The sequence below is a fragment of the Microplitis mediator genome, chromosome 11, assembly GCF_029852145.1.
Source record: "Microplitis mediator isolate UGA2020A chromosome 11, iyMicMedi2.1, whole genome shotgun sequence".
Lineage (NCBI taxonomy): Eukaryota > Metazoa > Arthropoda > Insecta > Hymenoptera > Braconidae > Microplitis > Microplitis mediator.
Window position 1 is genome coordinate 340015 of NC_079979.1, and position 21087 is coordinate 361101.

The 21087-nt window shown below is 32.6% G+C and overlaps 1 protein-coding gene across 1 annotated transcript; it reads left to right on the forward strand.

The window, feature by feature from the left end:
• Window positions 1-5538: 5538 nt before the first annotated feature.
• LOC130677444 (uncharacterized) lies at window positions 5539-20925 on the forward strand. The gene is made up of 6 exons (XM_057484207.1): window positions 5539-6020; window positions 6092-6335; window positions 16946-17184; window positions 17247-17473; window positions 18341-18808; window positions 20461-20925. The coding sequence occupies exons 1-6, from the start codon at window positions 5589-5591 to the stop codon at window positions 20819-20821; spliced, it is 1971 nt and encodes a 656-aa protein (XP_057340190.1). The 5' UTR covers window positions 5539-5588; the 3' UTR covers window positions 20822-20925.
• The last annotated feature ends 162 nt before the right edge of the window (window positions 20926-21087 follow it).

A 21087-nucleotide genomic window follows, 5' to 3' on the forward strand; every position in this document is an offset into this window, starting at 1 on the left:
CCGATCCGATTGTATACAATTTGTATAGAAAATTGTATACAATTCTATACAAATTGTATACAATTCTATATAATTATATACAATTCTATATATTGCAATTATATAGAAATGTATATAATTATATAGAATTGTATATAATTTGTATAAAATTGTATATAATTATATAGACTTGTATACAATTTGTGTAGAATCGTATACAATTTCTATACAGTTATATACAATTGGATCGGGCCATTTTTTGTATATAATTTTATACAATTGTATAAAATCTTTTTTCATCGGGCAATAAAAAAAAAAATATTCCACTATTTAGTATTTTTTTAAACTAAGATCTATGTGTTAAAGTTATTTTACCATGGAGAAATGTAATTATACATTTATTTGTCTAGCATAGAAATCTGCCACATAGAAATGTCCTGCATAGAGATATCCTGCATAGAAATATCCTGCATAGAGATATATTGCATAAAGATGTCCTGCAACAGAAATGTCCTATATAGATTTATCTTGCATAGATATGTCTTACATAGAGATGTCCTGCAATAGAAATATTCTGCATAGAAAAGTTTTAACATGGATTTATCTTATAACGTAAATGTCCTTCATATAACTATGCTAGCAAGAAATCTACTGCAGGGAGTTATCGCATCATAGATTTATTAGTTGGTACGCTTGTAACCATGGACGGTATGAATCACTTGTTCTGACTGTATAATAAAACTTTGGTGTAGAAAAATTCTTCATCAGAGTAACTACAGCAGATAAGCGATTTCCGCGAACACCGTCGTGGCCGATGGGGTCGATAGATACCCTAATGATGTCAAGCCTGAACATTTAAATTATTAATATAAATTTATTTATATTTTTAATTATTCTGAAGTAATACCCCAGAATGTAACAATTTATTTTATTTATTGATTTTTACTTGTATCAAATATCATGCCTAGCACTGCTCTAATTGTGATTTACAAGACTCTCTCTGCTTTTTTCGACTGTAGTCGAATTTTATGTGAAAATCCATGAATTTTTATTATGCTAGCCGACTAAACTTGAAACTGTATAATCCAATATTTTATGTTATAAGTGTTGCTACTAATTGTATAAAGCATAATAAAATTCCGTTTCTGCTAAAAAAAATTTTTTTCTTGTACATAATACATTTCGTATAATTCGGTTTAGTCGTCGATATCTTTTGAAATAAGTGAACAATTTTGATGTCTGAGACAGCAATCGGTGCGTTTGATTGAGTTCTAGAGCTGACGAAATTTTGGCAATGAGTGGTTAAGTCTTTTCAAAGATATTTGCGACAAACCGTTTTGCACTTTTTTCGCCAACGATATCTCTCGAGCGAATAAATCGATTGAGATCGTTGAAGTGGCAATCGACGCGTTTTATTGAGTTCTACAGTTGAGTAGATTTTAGAATCGATCGATAAAGCCATTTCTGAAAAATTTTAATAAAACTAAACTTTTTTTGGAATTTCTTCTATATCTTAAGGTCCACTTGATCGATCGATTTGAAATTTTCAGGGAAGTTGATAGTCAACAAACTCTTTTGATTCCCACCTCAAACATCTTAATCGATTAATTCATTAAAAAGATATAGAGCGTTCACATCCACACACACACACACACACACACACACCCATACCCATATAGGAAAAAACAATAGGCCCAAGCTTGGCCGAGGCTTGGCGCAAGACTTATTGACTCTGGGGAAAGCTTGAAATCCAAGCTTGGCCCAAGTCTGTCTAAGCATCGAAATGATAACACCCAGCCAAGCTTGAGTGACAGTGTTGTGCCAAGACTGCATCTAAGTATTGGCCCAATATCGAGAGCCAGTATTGTGCCAAGACTGTTTCTAAATAAGCACCTATGCTTATTAAAAATAAATTAAAAAAAAAAAAAAATATTAGTAGACATGTGCGTGATGGTAACATATGGAAATAAATTTGTACACAGAGAAATCAGGTGAATCGATGAAACTAATTTTTTTTTTGCATTTGCTGGGTCTCGAACCTGGTCCTTCATGACTGCTAGACAAGCGTCTTATCCACTAGGCTGTTACGCTATTCACAGAAGCCAGGGGTTTTTAGGTACCATTTGTTATTTAGACTGGTAAACCAAGGCTTGTCACTTGTATAATGGCTAAATCTTGGCCCAAGACTGGCAAACGAAGGCTTGTCACTTGAGCATTGGCTGAACCTTGTCCCAAGACTGGCAAACCAAGGCTTGTCACTTGAGTATTGGTTGAATCTTGGCCCAAGACTGGCAAACCAAGGCTTGTCACTTGAGTATTGGTTGAATCTTGGCCCAAGACTGGCAAACCAAGACTCGTCACTTCAACGTTGGTCGGATCTCGGACCAACCTTAGGAGGCCAATCCTCGGTAGCCCAGTATTGTGCCAAGACTGGCCCCGTTGTCAATATTTTTTTTCCTACAAGTGTACAAACGGACATCATTCTAAAAATAGTCAGAATAGTTTCCTAGGACCTCAAAACGTCAACATCTGATGAAAACTCGATTTTCGAAAATCAGGATGAAAACAATAACTTCCCGAATTTTTGAAAATTTACAATTTTTTTAGCGAGAAGTTAAAAAAAAGTTATATAATTCTATTTACATGTTAGAAATTTTCCAAAACAAGTTAGAAACTAAAACTTGATAACGAAATGTTGTCAGTTAATTACTGTAATTGCATGTAATTTCAAGAAGTTACCTTGAAGCTTGTTATCAACTGATGTTTGTTATTACAATATTTATACATAAACATATAATATTTGAATACTCATATTGTTTAATAAATTAATTTATTAGGATAATTACTGGAGTACGTTTCATTGAAAATAAAAATGTTTCATTTACAAATCAAGAGAGCTAAATTAGGAGCTTACGGTGAAATCGTACCTAGCACAGTAAAATGGAAAAGACTAAATGAATTTAGATACATTAGCAAAGATAGTGGAGCTTTTACGATGAAAAAAGGACCAAAGTCAATAGAAGAAGGTATTCATTTCAAATTCATAACTTGCTCGGACAGAGCTGCGGTAAATATTGATCAATGACGAGCTCGCGAAATAAAGTTTCTTGGGTGCCACAACTCTTAGTTGGAATTATCATGATGAAGTTCTTGAGTTAAAAATTTTGTCATGCCCGTTTGATTATGCAATAGGAGCATTGAAAGATCCTGTTAATTTCGATAGTGATTATTATAGTCGAGACTGGATTACTTGGAAAAATACACGGGAAAAAAAAATTCTATGAAAATTGACTATACAAGTATTGTAATCCTGAACCATACTCGTTTTACCCACGCCTGGCCAGTGATCAAGTTTTTTTAAATTCCCGCTAAGAAAATTGTAAATTTTCAAAAATTCGGGAAGTTATTGGTTTCGGTCCGATTTACGAAAATCGAATTTCCATCAGATGTCGACGTTTTGAGGTCCTAGGAAGCTATTCTGACTAATTTCAAGATGATGTCCGAGTGTATGTACGTATGTAAATACCTGTATCTTTTGAACGGATGAACCGATTTTGAACTTTAAGGTGTCATTCGACGCGGCTTGTCAATATCTTAAAGCTGTGAGAAATTGAGCTTGATCGGTAGGGCTCGTTCAGAGATATTCCAAAAATAAAGTTTTTTCAAAAATGTTTTTTTTGGATAACTTTTAATGTGCTCGATGGATTAATTCCAAAATGGACTGGGCTCTAGAGCTTTATAAGCCGCGTCGAATGCCACCCCAACCATCAAAATCGGTTCATTCGTTCAAGAGAAACCGCTGTCGTCATAAAAAATAAGCCAAATTTATACATTTTTGTATTTTCAATCGAAAAAAAAAAATATAAAGGAAAGTCGGCACAAAATAGGAATAGCGGGGTTAAATACTGTCTTGGTTGAAGTTTTTTTTTGAGACAAAAAAATTGAGAATCGAAGGTTTCGGACTTCGAAAAAATAACGGTTTTATTGAACAAACTGAAATATTTCATATATCGTGACTTCCGAAAAATTTTTTGTATTTTTTTCTGAAAACTACATTTAAAAACACAAATTTTGAAATAAAAAAAGTGCCGAAAGATTAATTTTTGAGAAAGTTGTAGCAATTTAAAAAGAAAAGAGCGGTTTTTTTCAAAAATTCGTAACTTTTTTTGGGTTGGGTAAAAAAATCTGAAAAAATTCAGGAAAATTTCTTTGGTAGGATAAAAAATGATAAAAAAGTTTCAGCGAAATCGAAGGGGGTCGGGTCAAAACCTCAGTGATTTGGCATGGAATGCCCCATATATTCTCAGGTAGGAATCGCCAAGGCTGACTATAAGCCAAGCCTTGGGTAGTGACCATTGTCCCGAGCCTCGGCCAGAGCCAGGCCCTATGTTTTGAATTTTGTTAAATCGAGCCTTGGCCGCTGACCATTGGCCCAAGGATCGTCCGAGGCTTGGCCCAATAATTTCACAATGTTAATCTGAGAGCTCCGTTAAACTGGCAATGAACAGTCAGCAGAATCGACCGAGATTAGCACCAAAATTTGTTGCTAAATAGTTGCTAATTAGTTGCTGCAAACCCGATTTTGTTGCTCGAACCGATTCCACAGAAATCTAGTTAATGCTATCTTACACATAAGCTAGCAGTAAACTCGCAAAATCGGTATTAAATGAAACGGCTGATGCGTGAGAATTTGTTGCTAAAAAACACCGCAAAAAACGCCTTAAAAAATTGAAAATCAGCGGAGCTTGACCATCGGCAGCAAATGATTAATATCCCTGCTAACTTAACAAGCGGTTATAACTAACAATATATATATATATATATATATATATATATATATATATATATATATATATATATATATATATATATATATATATATATATATATATTTTAATGGTGTATTACCGTACGATGGACGGTGTGGCTCAATAAGTTATAGATCAAATTGAACAGAATATAGTATACTGCCGGATAGCTCAACTGGTAGAGCACTCGGCGCGATACCGAATTGGTCTGGGTTCGATTCCCAGTTCGGGCTATCTATATTTTTCTTAATTTATCTATAAATTGTCTTATTGAGAGGTTTGCATGTTTAGGTTTCCACTATATTTAAATGGTTCAGTTAAATTCCTCAAAAAGGAAAAAATATAACAAAAAATATAATTATATTTTGAACAATTTCACTGAAATACAGCTTGTTGGGACTTAATGTAACTTCACTCTCATTTTTTGGTCTAAATTGACCGGACTACAAAGGACAGTCATCAATTTTGTTGCTGCTCATAACTAGGTCTAGATTTATAATGAAAACATTCTACAGTATATTTTTATAAAATTTAAATAAAAAAAAAGTATATGTAAGCAGTATTTTCAATTTTTTTAAACTCTACTACCACTAATAATTATATAGATAAAAAATTGTCTCACTCAGCAAGGTTTGGACTTTAAGACATCGATAAGGCATACGGTAATAAATATTCGGCTTCGAAAAATGATAAAATAAATTGGTCAAGTATTATCGCCCGATAAACAAACTTTTAAAACGAAGGTGATATTCATAAAATCGACCAGTTTACATTGAAAATTTTCTTTATTTTCCAACAAAAATGTATTATAAAGACGAAATGTATTTATTTAGTATTTTGGTAATTTGCTCATCAATTTTAATGCTAGAAGCGTTTGACTTGCATTCATTAGACTATATCGATGAAATAATATCATTCGTTACCGAGAGTTCTTCGGATGAAACTGCCGGTCAACAATTGGATCAATTAAAAATTGATAATGAGAAAAATTATGCCAAGATAATTAATAAATATTTTACGGAAGCTCCACATTTAGAAGTAACGAATGAAGAGTATGAGAAACTAGAAGGACTGATTGAAAAAATTGATAAAGCTTGGGAACAATTTGGGACCAAAGACTTAACGGATGATGACAAAAATGAGCTGAGTGATTTGCCTGAAACTCTTAGCCAGCTGTACAAAATTTACGTAGGCGATGGTGCTGACAAGAATTTGCCCACTCGCATTGCCGATGTATTTTTTAAAAAATAGTCTGTTTGAAAATTTAATATTTTATCTTTTTTTAATTAATGAATTGTTCACAGGATAAACGTCCAAGTATGTGTGAAATAGAAAGTAATGAACAATTACGACTGCGTAAATTACATCAATCTGTAATTTTATCTGAGCTTAGAGGATTTATTTTGAGTCTCAAGTCATCGGAGGACGTTGAAAAAACTACAGCACGAGCTATTTTACATTCAGAAGAATATATTTTAGCGACGCAAAGTGGGTTTGAAGAAACTGTAGATTTGTTCCGTCGCTGTGATCCACCTGAACATATTCGTGGTAAGAAAAAAAATTCATTTATGATCTTAATGGATCAAAGTTATGGTAAATTACCAAAATCTATGGGAAATTATTGAAATTCACTGTAAACTGCGGTAAGTATTTTAACTGACGGTCGAGCGTCCATTATGGTAACTTACGGTATTCAGGTTAATTCCGGTGCCATTCTGTTAAGTATCATACTCTACAGAATACGGCCTAGTGCCATAAAAAACTGTATTTTACAAAACTATACGAACAAAAGTGGTAGTTTACAGTACTAATTCGTAAAATGCAGTATTTTACGGTATTAATCCATAATATTCTAGATTTTACAGCATTGTTCCTTAAAATACCGTGTACTCTGCAGTATTATCCGTACAATATCAGACTTTACAACATTGTTCCGTAAAATACCGTGTACTCAATGATATTGTTCCGTAAAACACCAGACTTTAGATCATTGTTCTGTGAAATCCCGCATGAAAAAACTTTATATGTGAAAACATATATGATAGAATATATGAATATTATAATGTGATATATTGTACAATATATAAAATAATATTTATATTTTTGTCGTATTAATATATGGTAATATATTGAAAAAAAATATATTGCTAGAATATATTATCAATATATCTATCAATATATGACTTTTTATGTATGTTTTACATATATTTTAATATATCTTTTTTATATTGATATATTATATTGAAAGTAGTATATTAATTAATATATAGTATTTTTTATATTTTTTATATATGTTTTCCAATATATTGCAAAATATATGGTTTCCAATATATCGTAAAATATATGGCACTTTTTTAACTTTTCTTAGGTTATTGCCAGTAAATATAAGGTTAATGAAAACCCGATGAAAAAAGATTTTATACAATTGTATAGAATTATATATTAATTATATATGGACTATATATAATTATATATAGACTATATATAATTGGATAGAAAAAATGGCCCGATCCAATTGTATACAATTTGTATAGAAAATTGTATACAATTCTATACAAATTGTATACAATTCTATATAATTATATACAATTCTATACAATTCTATATATTGCAATTATATAGAAATGTATATAATTATATAGAATTGTATATAATTTGTATAAAATTGTATATAATTATATAGACTTGTATACAATTTGTGTAGAATCGTATACAATTTCTATACAGTTATATACAATTGGATCGGGCCATTTTTTGTATATAATTTTATACAATTGTATAAAATCTTTTTTCATCGGGAAGAAGGAGAAAAAAGAATAAATTTGACTTTTTTTTTGTGGAATTGTGTAGAAATTGGAAAAGTATATTAAAAAATAAAATTTTCAATATATTGCGAAAAATATAAGTTTTGATATACTGGAAAAATATAATTCCAATATACCGCGAACCATATATTTAATCATATAAATTCTTTCATATATAATCAATTATATAGAAACCATATACCACTAATTATATAAGTGAAAATATATGGATATATATATATCAAGTTTATTATATTATAGTTATAAATTATATATATTAGGGTGTCCCAAAATAAAAAAATATTTTTTTTTTTAAAGTCTTATGGGCTCAAAAGTTACTTCATATTATAAAAAGGATCCTCACAAAATTTCAGCCAGATATCTTTAAAATTGAGCTATCACAGAGGGAGGTCCCCTTTCCCATTTAAAACACACGCGAAAATTTTTCATTTTAGTTTTTCGTTATAAAGACTATGAAAAAAATTTTTTTTTCTGTTTTGCCTAGTATGATTTTGTAGGAAATTAAATTCTCTACAAAAAAGTGCTGATGCATTATGTATGTCAAACGAACTGAGAAAAAGTTACGGGGCTTCGAAAATCAACAAAAATTTAGTTTAATCATTGTTCAATTTTTTTTTTATTATTTTTCATTTTTATTGCATCAAAAATTTTTTTTTCAAATTTTAACGACCACGCTCTTGTAGGAAATTTAATTTCCTTCAAAAAGTATCTGATATCATATATACGTCAAATGAATGAGAAAAAAGTTACAGGACTTTAAATGTCAACGAAAAGTGAAGTTTAAAACGTATTAATTTTTTGAACTAAAATGTCAACGGAAAGTGAACTTCACTTTTCGTTGACATTTAAAGCCCTGTAACTTTTTTCTCATTCCTTTGACGTATATATGATATCAGATACTTTTTGAAGGAAATTAAATTTCCTACAAGAGCGTGGTCGTTAAAATTTGAAAAAAAAATTTTTGATGCAATAAAAATGAAAAATAATAAAAAAAAAATTGAACACTGATTAAACTAAATTTTTGTTGATTTTCGAAGCCCCGTAACTTTTTCCCAGTTCGTTTGACATACATAATGCATCAGCACTTTTTTGTAGAGAATTTAATTTCCTACAAAATCACACTAGGCAAAACAGAAAAAAAAATTTTTTTCATAGTCTTTATAACGAAAAACTAAAATGAAAAATTTTCGCGTGTGTTTTAAATGGGAAAGGGGACCTCCCTCTGTGATAGCTCAATTTTAAAGATATCTGGCTGAAATTTTGTGAGGATCCTTTTTATAATATGAAGTAACTTTTGAGCCCATAAGACTTTAAAAAAAAAAATATTTTTTTATTTTGGGACACCCTAATATATATACTATCGATATATGATAAGAATATATTGAGCATTATATGGGATAATATATATAGAAAAATACAAAACATTATATACAAGTAAATATATTATGATAAATATATAATCCAATATATGTAAAAAACTGAAACGAAGTTGAGGTCCACCCCTCTAATAGGGATGAATCAACCGTCCGTTACCCATTTAAATTAAATGGGCCCGTGTCCCTTTTAGCTAGTAAGCTAATTATTTGGTAACTGATCCTGGTGTTACCCGGTTCGTAAGGACCAGACGACCGGTTGGCCTTGAATTTATACATGCAAAATGCATATAAAGGATCGGGAATCGTGGGGCGTTATAAATAATATGAAAAGAAATTAGATTACAGGTATTTATGTAGCAAGCTAAAGAGTGATAAGCACGAGAGATTGAAAAGGTGTAATAATAATAGAATTGTTATACTTACCTATAAATAACTGGTTCAATGATGCAGGTAAATAGAAAATAGCAGGTAATGATTAAAAGAAACAATTGTGGCCTAAGCTCCACAATTGTTTATTTAAAAACCACACAAAAAGGTGGATTACGGGGCTACCGTCTTCTATAGGGAATGCTATAGGCTGTGGTGTACGACCAAGGTCGTACGAGGCTGCGCAAGGCACACCTCTACGGGGTTGCCGTCTTCTGCAGCGCAAGGATGCAGGCTAGGGTGTATGAATAACTCATACGGGGATATAGGAATGTATATGCCCTGCGGGGTTTCCGCCTTCTGTAGCGCAAGGATACAGGCTAGGATGTATGAATAACTCACACGGGATATAGGAATGTATATCCCCACGTGATTACCGTCTTCTGCAGCGCAAGGATGCAGGCTGGGTTGTACGAATAACTCGTACGAGGAAATAGGAATGTATGACCTCTGCGGGGTTTCCGCCTTCTGTAGCGCAAGGATACAGGCTAGGATGTGTGAAAGCACACAGGATAAACCAAGGTAAATCCCTACGGGGTTTCCGTCTTCCATAGTGAAGCTATGGGCTAGAGTTATCTAATAGTAAAGCTTAGAAACTAATAGATAAGCAGGTTAGTTAAAAATTAAAAAAAGGTTAAAATGTAAACTATATTTATTATAATGACATAACGGAAGAGAAAATGAGATAAACTGAGTATAAAACTGATTATTATCGGCGCGTAGGCCTTTTTATAGATTCACGTCGATGCTGACGCGTCGACGTGATGCGCATCCCTTCCATTTGAAATACAAATGGAGAGGGATTATTAAATAATAATAATGATTAAATGTAATCTAGTGGGTAAACCAGGTAACACATGGTAATTACCCAAGGTAACTGCCTATTATCATGGTACGATAAGGAGGTATTTATAAACCTCGTTACACCCCCGAGCCAGACTGGAAGTTACTCGGTGACTTTCAGTCGAAAACAAGTTGAAAAGTACCATGATGATAGGCGATTACGTACAATTATTCTGTAAAGATAATAATGAGAATAATCAATTATTACAAATCAATAGTTAGTGACAATCAATAATAATTAATTATAATAACATTCGGTACTTAATACTTTTTATATCAGGTAACACTCTTAGGATTCATCAATATCCTTTTTAAATAAAATAAAAGTAAAATACAAAATAATAGACGAGTTACAATAAATTATCATATGTTTAACTTAATGTCAGGTAATCTCGGTATAAAAATACTTGGTTATCTATAAACTAAATGTTACCTCTTGTAATAAATAATCTTATATAATATTATATTATTTATATCTTTTCTTTCCTTCTTAACATTTATAAATTCTATTTTATATGTTATTTTAAAACAGTCTTAAATTTATTCGTAACATCACATATATATTTATTTAGCGTGATATATTCAGTCATATTATTATTATTTTTTTTTTTTTTTTCGGTGATATCGGTAATGATATGAGTAATATTTAAATTGTTAATTAATAAGATACTGGTCATTTCGCATTCTGAGGTACAAAACAAATCTTTTACAAAATAAAACTTGAGTAATTAAATAAAATTTTTTTTTTTTTTTTTTTTTTTTTTTTTTTTGAAGTTTTCGGGTGAAGCCCAGAAAAATAAAAGTAAAAATAGAAATGAAACATAAAAATAAATAAATAGACTCACTGAACATGTTACCTCAGGTGCGAGACACTTGGTTTGATGCAGATGATGGTGATTATGGTGGTAGGATGTCCACGGCCCCTCTTTCTTCTCTGCTCAGGTTCACCCGAGCTCTACAGGCTCTGCATTTAGGGTCAAAATATGGGTGTTGCGTTTTGCATGATAGGCAAAATTCTTTCATCAGCTCGAAACCAGCGGATGATGATGGCAGGTACGGACAGGCGTTGTTGTTATGTCCTACTCGTAGACAGCTTGTACAATAGTCGTCTCCAAATTTGGCGTTGGAGCACTCTTGGTGGGAATGTCCCTTCCTTTTACATCGGAGACATCCAGTTGACCCAGGTACTGACGATAATCTGGTTTCAGCGGTCTGGGTTCCCACTGTTCTGGTAGATGGTGGTAATACTTCGACTTTTTGGCACAATGTTCGCCAATAAGTTCTCCAGGTTTCTTCTGATACAGTGTCACGCAGGTCATAATGGCTCTCGTGCGTAGATTCTCCGATTTTAATAGTCAATGGCACGACAAATGGTACAGTCGTGAAGTCAGGTGGCGTGGTAACAATTACTGGTCTTGGTACTGGATTGACAAATGATATGTCGCTGATTTCGACTAACTTGCTGTTAGGTTGTTCATACACGATAGTGCGTCGGTGTTCTCTGGTCACATGGAATCGATATAATAAATTTGGAGTGGTCGGTATATTGGGACCAATAAATGCAGGTGCCTTGAACACAGGGTTACTCCAATAATTTCGTAGGCTGGATCGACGAGCGCTCTCTTCGGTCATTTTTCAGGTTTAATTGGCTCACAGTGATGTTTCACGTTCGATGATGGCGTAGGTGGTAAAGTGTCTCGCCCCTTGGTGTTGTTCAGGCGGTCGACTCTGTGAAATTAAAAAGATACATTAATTACTCAAGTGTGACGTGTAGACCTTCTAGGCACTTTTAGATCTGATAATTTATAAGTGCCGATAATTTTATTATTCTCATCACAAATGGTAGCCATGCTTGCTGATATGAATTTATTTATAAAAAATGGACCCTTTCTGGGTGGAACGAGCTTACCAGCGATCCCTTCTGCTTTTCGACTCAGAGTTTTTGATTTGATATATACTTCGGTACCAACTGTTAAGTTGGTTTCAGGTCGCGAAGATTTTCGCGCGGTGGTTTGCACATCTTGTGCCTTTAGCATTTTTAGTTCAACAAAATGTCGAATCTCATCTAATAAATTCATGAGTTGCTCACGCTCCACAGGTTCATTCACCTCAGGTATTAAGGATACGTCGCGGTGCAGTTCAAGGTATCTAGGATCTCTGCCAAAATTGAGGAAGGCAGGGCTGCATGCAAGGGAACTGTGGATGGATGTATTGTAGGCGTAAGTTAGTTCAGGTAGCCACTCATCCCATTTATTGTGTTTGTCGGTTAAGTAAGATCGGATCATGGTTTTTAGATTTCGATTTATTCTCTCAATTGGATTAGATTGAGGAGAATAAGGTGGAGTAAATTCGTGGGCAGTCTGCGTTAAGTTTAAAAATGAAGTTACGTCTTTGTTTGTAAATTCTGTGCCATTATCAGAAATAACGACACGTGCAGGTCCCCATCGTCTAAAAACGTCGCGTTTATAATTATTCGTTTAAACGAATGAGACGCAATTTATGCTGCGGTTGTATGCCGGTAAATACGTTGTATGTGCTATAGCGTATAAAGTAGTCTATATAGCTATAGTATCGATTAGTCGTAGTTCGAGTTAGGATGACAAAGGATTGGGTGAATATTTTTACTTTCGTTGAGTATGAGTGGACACAGGGGAAGAGGGAGTCTGTGATTGGCGCGCTGACTGTGGAGCATGCGCGCTCACAATTATACGTTACTTTCGCTTTCGCTGGAGTAGCTATATTTTGAAGCAGCTACACTGCTGTTGCTCCGATGTGTGTGTCCGGAAAATATTCACGTACGCTGAGCAGGGCCGCAGAAAGGATCTCCGTTACAGAGTTGCTCCGGTCATTGACTTCCGTTTCCGGTACAGCGTTTTCTTTTAATCGGTTGCAGTTTTTCTGGTTATCTGTAAGATATCGAAAAACAGCACTTAATATGTTCACGATTTTTTTCAGGTTTTATTTGTAATTTTAATTACAAATGTTTTCTTTTTTTTTTTTTCTTTTAGATCTGATATTTTTATATTTTTACTTTATTATTTGCTGCTCAGTTTTTTGCTGAGTAGTAAAATATTTTATGATGTATATTTTACGTTATCTGCGGTTATTATCTTTCAAAGAGTTTACAGGTAATATCAGATTTTATTTATCGCTTGTATTTTTAGAGTCATAAATATGAGTTTAATATTTTCCTGGAGTAATTAAATATTGCTCCAGTTTCGTTTCTCGACTCTCCCTTTTTCCAAAGGGGTTATTTTTAGTCGGTTATTAGTATATTTGTTCAAATAGCCACTGGGCGGTTAGTTGAATAAATATACGAAAGAATACAAAATTATACACCATGGATCGATACAGGTGTTCCTGAGAGTTATCCCAGTTCACGAATTTAAATATATATTTTATTCGTACTTACGGTTATAACAGTAAAAACCAGGTCACAAAAGTTTATAAGCGTTGTATTTTTGTTGATATGTTAATATTATGTGGAGTTTGTTACGATAGAGAATGAATAAAATTATGATGGACAGGTGCTTTTAAGTACGATATGTACTGTATGGCGTCAGGTCAGATTATGCGGTGGTAGCAGCGATGCGCTTGATCTGTGCTAGTGACGTCATGTCAGGTGAAAAGCGGGGGGTCAATGTATAGTCTGTCAATTATAATTTCTCTAATGATTTAATATACTAAATTATATTAAGTGATTCTCAACTCTTTCTTTACGTAGTTCGTAGAATTTTATCTTTGGAAATTATAATTTCTTGATTTTAATATTTATGTATTTTTGTTTATTATAAACTTTAGTGGATGTCGTGTAACGTACGTAAATTCGTGGTTTTTCAGGGATTTTATTTTCATGCTGATAGCATGATCTGATAATTAGTTATCTGGTCTCTGTAGCATGATAACTTATGATTTGATTTTAAGTAATCAAAGATGATTTACAGTTTATAGATCATTATATGATCTGTACAGTTTTTGATAACTGTATTGGAATCAAAATTCCATTTTACTAGGTCTGATAGCCAGAAGGGCTTTTACAATTATTTAAACAAATTTTAAATTAATATTATTTTATATCGGATGCCAGAAGGGCTTACGTTATCAGGTTCCTGGTAATTGTGCGCATGGGACAATCACGTGCACAGGTATTTTGGTATTTTTCCGACGAATCGGTTTTAATACTCTGTTATTTATTTAAATAAATGTTAATTAATTTAATAGTATTTTATTTATGCGGTGAGGCCACAAGGTTAACAATAACTTTTTACTAAACACTTTGAAGAAGTTTTATAGTGCAGCTACATAAACAATATTTATTTATACAATATTTGAACGACGTAGTAATTTTCAGGATTATAGTCTGAAGCGGTGAAGCCGTAATCAAACTAGGTCAAACCATTTAATTAAATAATATTTTGTGGATACTCAAAGTTGTTTATAAAATTAAATAACTATTATAAAATAAGATTATCACCAAAGTGGTACAATCTGGTAGTTATTGAGTATTGAGTTTTTCCAGGTTTTGAAAATAATATTTCGCGCGTGATGCCGCGAGTCGGATCACGTGAGATATTGGAATGCGACGCCAAGAGTTCCAAGAACTATTTTTTTTTTTTAAAAGCGTCTCATTTTTGAAATTTATTTTGTATGATGTCATACATTTTTATATAGAATTTGAGATTATTTATAATTTTATTTTAATTTAATTATTGCTCAGAAGGAGCTGATCAAAAATTATAATGATTTTAATTTTTATTATTAAATGATTTTAATATTATAATTAAATGATTTTACTATTATAATTAAATGAAAAATTACTACTGATATTAAATTTATCAAATAAATTACTTTCTTTTAAATAGAGTATGATAATAGATTCAAGTAGTTAATAATGTTTTACGGTGCTTGCATAAAAGAGTAATTTATATAGGTAATTTATAAAGTAATAAATTATGTTTAACACTGGTTGGCCAGGTGATTCTACTGATTTTAGATTTTAAGTTTTTTTTAATATAAATAGGGCCTTATGGGCGTCATTGAACAGTATTAATGTTATATGAATGGGGTTGAAGCTAATGACTTTAAATTTCAGGAAAGTTAAGGTAGATTTTAATGTTTTAAATTCTCCTGTAATCTTTGGGCCATGTGGCCCCACGTTGGGCGCCACTGAAACGAAGTTGAGGTCCACCCCTCTAATAGGGATGAATCAACCGTCCGTTACCCATTTAAATTAAATGGGCCCGTGTCCCTTTTAGCTAGTAAGCTAATTATTTGGTAACTGATCCTGGTGTTACCCGGTTCGTAAGGACCAGACGACCGGTTGGCCTTGAATTTATACATGCAAAATGCATATAAAGGATCGGGAATCGTGGGGCGTTATAAATAATATGAAAAGAAATTAGATTACAGGTATTTATGTAGCAAGCTAAAGAGTGATAAGCACGAGAGATTGAAAAGGTGTAATAATAATAGAATTGTTATACTTACCTATAAATAACTGGTTCAATGATGCAGGTAAATAGAAAATAGCAGGTAATGATTAAAAGAAACAATTGTGGCCTAAGCTCCACAATTGTTTATTTAAAAACCACACAAAAAGGTGGATTACGGGGCTACCGTCTTCTATAGGGAATGCTATAGGCTGTGGTGTACGACCAAGGTCGTACGAGGCTGCGCAAGGCACACCTCTACGGGGTTGCCGTCTTCTGCAGCGCAAGGATGCAGGCTAGGGTGTATGAATAACTCATACGGGGATATAGGAATGTATATGCCCTGCGGGGTTTCCGCCTTCTGTAGCGCAAGGATACAGGCTAGGATGTATGAATAACTCACACGGGATATAGGAATGTATATCCCCACGTGATTACCGTCTTCTGCAGCGCAAGGATGCAGGCTGGGTTGTACGAATAACTCGTACGAGGAAATAGGAATGTATGACCTCTGCGGGGTTTCCGCCTTCTGTAGCGCAAGGATACAGGCTAGGATGTGTGAAAGCACACAGGATAAACCAAGGTAAATCCCTACGGGGTTTCCGTCTTCCATAGTGAAGCTATGGGCTAGAGTTATCTAATAGTAAAGCTTAGAAACTAATAGATAAGCAGGTTAGTTAAAAATTAAAAAAAGGTTAAAATGTAAACTATATTTATTATAATGACATAACGGAAGAGAAAATGAGATAAACTGAGTATAAAACTGATTATTATCGGCGCGTAGGCCTTTTTATAGATTCACGTCGATGCTGACGCGTCGACGTGATGCGCATCCCTTCCATTTGAAATACAAATGGAGAGGGATTATTAAATAATAATAATGATTAAATGTAATCTAGTGGGTAAACCAGGTAACACATGGTAATTACCCAAGGTAACTGCCTATTATCATGGTACGATAAGGAGGTATTTATAAACCTCGTTACAAAACATATTTTTCAATATAGATATTTTTGCCGCTATATATTTATCACATATTCACCATATATTTTTTTATATACTTTTAACAATATATAGCATTTCCATGCGGGATACCGTGTACTCTATGATATTGTTCCGTAAAATACCAGACTTTAGAATCTTGTTTTATAAAATACAGTATTTTACGATATTTTTCAGTGGAATACCGTACTCTCCATTACTATTTCATAAATTGAAGGATTAATTATTTTGTGTACTATTTACAACAATTTTTTTAGGAAAAACATTTTCGGAATTTTTGGGTCTATTTCAAGGAGTTGTTGTTAATGATCAACACACAAATGCAGGTAATGGTAGGTGTTCAACATCATGCGGTGGTCTCGATTTTTCCCGTATCGACAGATGTTATATAATGTATGATCGGTATGGTAATGGCATGAAACATTGTCATGCAAAGCGTTGCAATGGGATACTTTATGATTGTTTCAGCACCGGGAATACACATATTTGTGAACTGGTAATTTAAATTTTAAATTTGAATCAACATTAGATCCAATAATCAGATAAATTCATTCACAGGATGAAAATTCTGATAGACGGTTTCAGTGGGCCAAGCGACATGACAACAATCAAGTATTTGGCGAACCTGGGGATTGTGAGGGAAAGCGATATCTCATAAAAGAAGGTCTTAAAAGTCTTGATTATTGTTATACTTGTATGTGTACTTGCGCTGAACAAGATGGCAGTTCTACTGCTATTAGGACAATTAGTTTGATACCACAATATGCAGACATTGAGAATAATATGTAAATATTGCCATAATGTCCCATATATTAATCTTATTGCAATCTTACTCAAGCCTGGTCAGGGTCACTCTAGTTGTCCACGTCTTTATAAAAATGGATATTGTTTCAGACAATATGTCTCACTTTTGTCTCTGCCACTTTACCCCCTCCATTGGCATACGGAGAGGGTCTTGGGGTAAAATGACAGAGATAGAAGTGAGATAAATAGAGAGTGTAATACACGACTTCTTGCGCGAACCTGCCGCAAGACATTCGCTTGTTTCTGCAAGTAATTTTTGTTGCAAGACTCGCTCAAGACACGCGTAAGTAACTTTACTACCAGATCTTGAGCAAGACATTTTGAATGTTCTTCTGTAGAATATCATGCGCAAGTCCAACAACTATCTTTCTTTAGAATCTGGCATTAACCCTTTCCCGGTGGACCTTCCCTACTCTTAATTTGAATCCTACGTCCTCGTCTTTAAGTGAGAGAGCCTGTTTAGTAAAGGAGGGACAGAAAAAAAAGTAGAAGAGGGCTCATGCATGCACTATTACGATTGAACAGTAACTCACACAGCCTTACTAAGAACTGCGATTGGTTTTATCCCCAAACAACTCACATCGAGACTATTTGAAACTTCCAAACGAGAAATGGTTAATATCCTGTGACATTTTGATAGGTATATAAAGAAGTGGACAACTAGGGATCTTTCGCAAGATATTTTCATAAAAATAGTACAAGACTATCTTGTGTCTTGGGTGAATCCATATTATATCTATCGAAATTTTATTGTGATCAGTGCCTTGACCAGCAACATGTCATAGAAATAACTGTTACATGGGTTTCGAATTTATCATAGAATTCAATTTTTTAATATTGCACACTAGGGTGGTTACTGGAGTACGTTTTGTCAACAAATATCAATTATTTCATATTCAAATTGAGCAAAGTAAATTAGGACCTTATGGTGAAATAGTACCAGGGACATCAAAGTGGAAAAAATTGCCCCGATTTTCTTATGATGAAAAAGATAATGGCGGTTTTCGGATGGATACTAAAATGGGTCAACGAAAATTATTCAATAATATAGATTTTAAATTTATTACCTATGATAGCAGAACAATTAATATCGATCAATTAAAAACTCCAAAGGGTGAAATAATTGTTGGAGTTACTTTTGTTTATAACAAAGAAACAAAAGCTGTTGAATTACAAATTCTTCCGTGGCCGTTTGATTACAAAACTGGTAAACTAGAAGATCCCATTGATTTGGAGGACGAGGATGCTGATTTTGAAAGTGATTGGATAAATTGGCAAACTACACCAAGACGTTCAAGTGAATACGATAGAAAGAGGTAATGTCAGATAATAAAATAGCGATTTATGAAATAAAATAATAAATGACAAAGTATGGTACCGATTAGTTCCAAAATTAGCTGACTGGTTGCGCTGTGTTACAAAAAACGAGTGAGGATCTTAGCACCCGAGAGCAAAGACGAATTACGAAAAACTATGCTCGATTTTTATAGAAAATCATATGAGGTTCCATTTAAAAACGGCATGTGGGAATCTATGCTAAATTTTTATAGGATAACATATGGGGATCCACCCGAAATGTCATGTGGGAATCTAAGCTGAATTTAATAGATTTTTTAATAAGAGATTTTATTATAGCCTTCTTTGAAATAGTGAATGGTATTCGCTCCGTGCGAAGTCATGGTAGGGGAAACCAAATTGACGCCAGCGGATAATTCCGGTACTATGGGAGGACATTTTATTTTTCTGGCGTATAACTTAATATAATCACTTGTTAATTTTTATTTATTATTTTTTTTTGATTAAAAAAAATAAAATGAGCCATCTAAGTTGTTGTGTTGTAAACTGCAAACATTCGAGCAAAAAAAATGATTGCAAATTTTATAAATTTCCGGTTGCTTCATAGAAATTGAATCGAAGAAAAAAATGGATAGCTGCGGTAAGAAGGGAAACGTAAGCACTACAGAAAAAAAGGGTTTTCTTTGTGCAAGAAAAATTTTGCATTGTGAAAAAAAACAAAAATTTTCTCAAGACTAGAAAAAATTACTTGGCGTAAGACAATTTTTTTCGCTCAAAACATGTTTTTCTTGGCTCAAGAAAATTTTTCCTTACCCCAAGAAAATTTTCGTTTTTAATTCATAATGCAAAATTTGTTAGGGCAAGTAAAAATTTTCTTGGAGCGAGTAAAAAATTTTTGGGCCGAGAAATACTTTTTTTTGTGTAACATAACATAACCTTTTCAGTCATGAAAGTGACACTGAAAATTGCAGACATGAGAAAATTAATAGGTTTTTTTATAAACAGTTTATTATTATTTTTAAAAATAATTAAAATGCATTTTGGGTGTTCAACATTTTTTTATGAATAATGCAACCATTTTATTCATTCATTTATTTACTTAATACTTTAAAGAATCGTCCGATGTCTGTGACCGTTCTTATAATTAGTTCCATATATTATTTGAAACTAAATATAAAGAAAATAAAAATTTATTTTATAAATATAAAAGAATTTAGTTGAAAAAATATTAATATTAGTTATTTAAGAAATTTTTATTTTGTATGATTGTTTTGCTAAACTTTGACAGTTATAACCAAATTTTCACTGAGTTTCAAGTATTTTATTTGATATTTATTTATTAATCATACTTAGTTTTTGTTAGCTAAATTGATAACAATATATAATAAGAATTTATTAAACGTGCTTTTTATATTCATAGAATTTTTTTTAAGATAAAAAATTGTAATTTATAATGCAAACTCCTATCAAATTGTATGTTCAATGTACTTCAATATCCTCCTTTAGTTCATATATTACTGGGCGCTGCTGTCGCGCACGGAGCGAATAGTGCAGGCATATAAAATCGGTCATTTCTCTACCGATATTCTACGCTCCTAAATTAAACTTTCAAAGCAGGGATTGTATACTAGCATCTTTTGTAAAAAACTATAGTTTTTTTTATTAATTACAGGCGTTATCTAGATTTGTTCAAATTGGATGATCCCATAAAAGCACCTACAAACCCACCATATTCAGATCCCAATGAAGCACTCAAAATACGAGCTACTGGTTTTAGACTAGACATGGCCCAACACACTATTCCTTATATTGATTTACAGCCGGTAGCATTATCAGATCTAAAAGTACCGCTCAGTGGATTGGAATTATTTTACCGAAGACAAAAAGGTTATGGAGGTTTTTTGGGTTTTAAAATACGTGGATACGATTTTTATGATTTTTTCGGTACTGAAATGTCACAAGATGATTTAGATAAATACAAAAATAATTTTGATGAAGATATTGTTCTTGATATACCAACTAAATCCAATTAATTATATTTTTCTCTTTAATTTTATAATCACCTCGACTTTGTTAATTATTATTATAACTAATTTAAATAAATTTATAAACAAAATTCTGTAATGATTTTTGGTTGAATAAATGATCAATTGTTTGAAACAATTTGTTTCGAAAAAATAAGAAATTTATTTCAATGAATTTCCTGCTGAGTTTAAAAATTTTAAAAATAAATATGGGTTGTGGGTACTCATTCCAGAGGAAATATCATTTCCAACCCGCCTATAAGCTTCAGACAGTA

Excerpts from the sequence above, each read along its gene's own strand:
- LOC130677444 (XM_057484207.1), top strand. The coding sequence starts at position 5,589 with ATGTATTATAAAGACGAAATGTATTTATTTAGTATTTTGGTAATTTGC. Across the intron at positions 6,336-16,945 it reads TCCACCTGAACATATTCGTG|GAAAAACATTTTCGGAATTT; the intron begins GTAAGAAAAAAA and ends CAATTTTTTTAG. Across the intron at positions 17,474-18,340 it reads GCAGACATTGAGAATAATAT|GGTGGTTACTGGAGTACGTT; the intron begins GTAAATATTGCC and ends ATTGCACACTAG.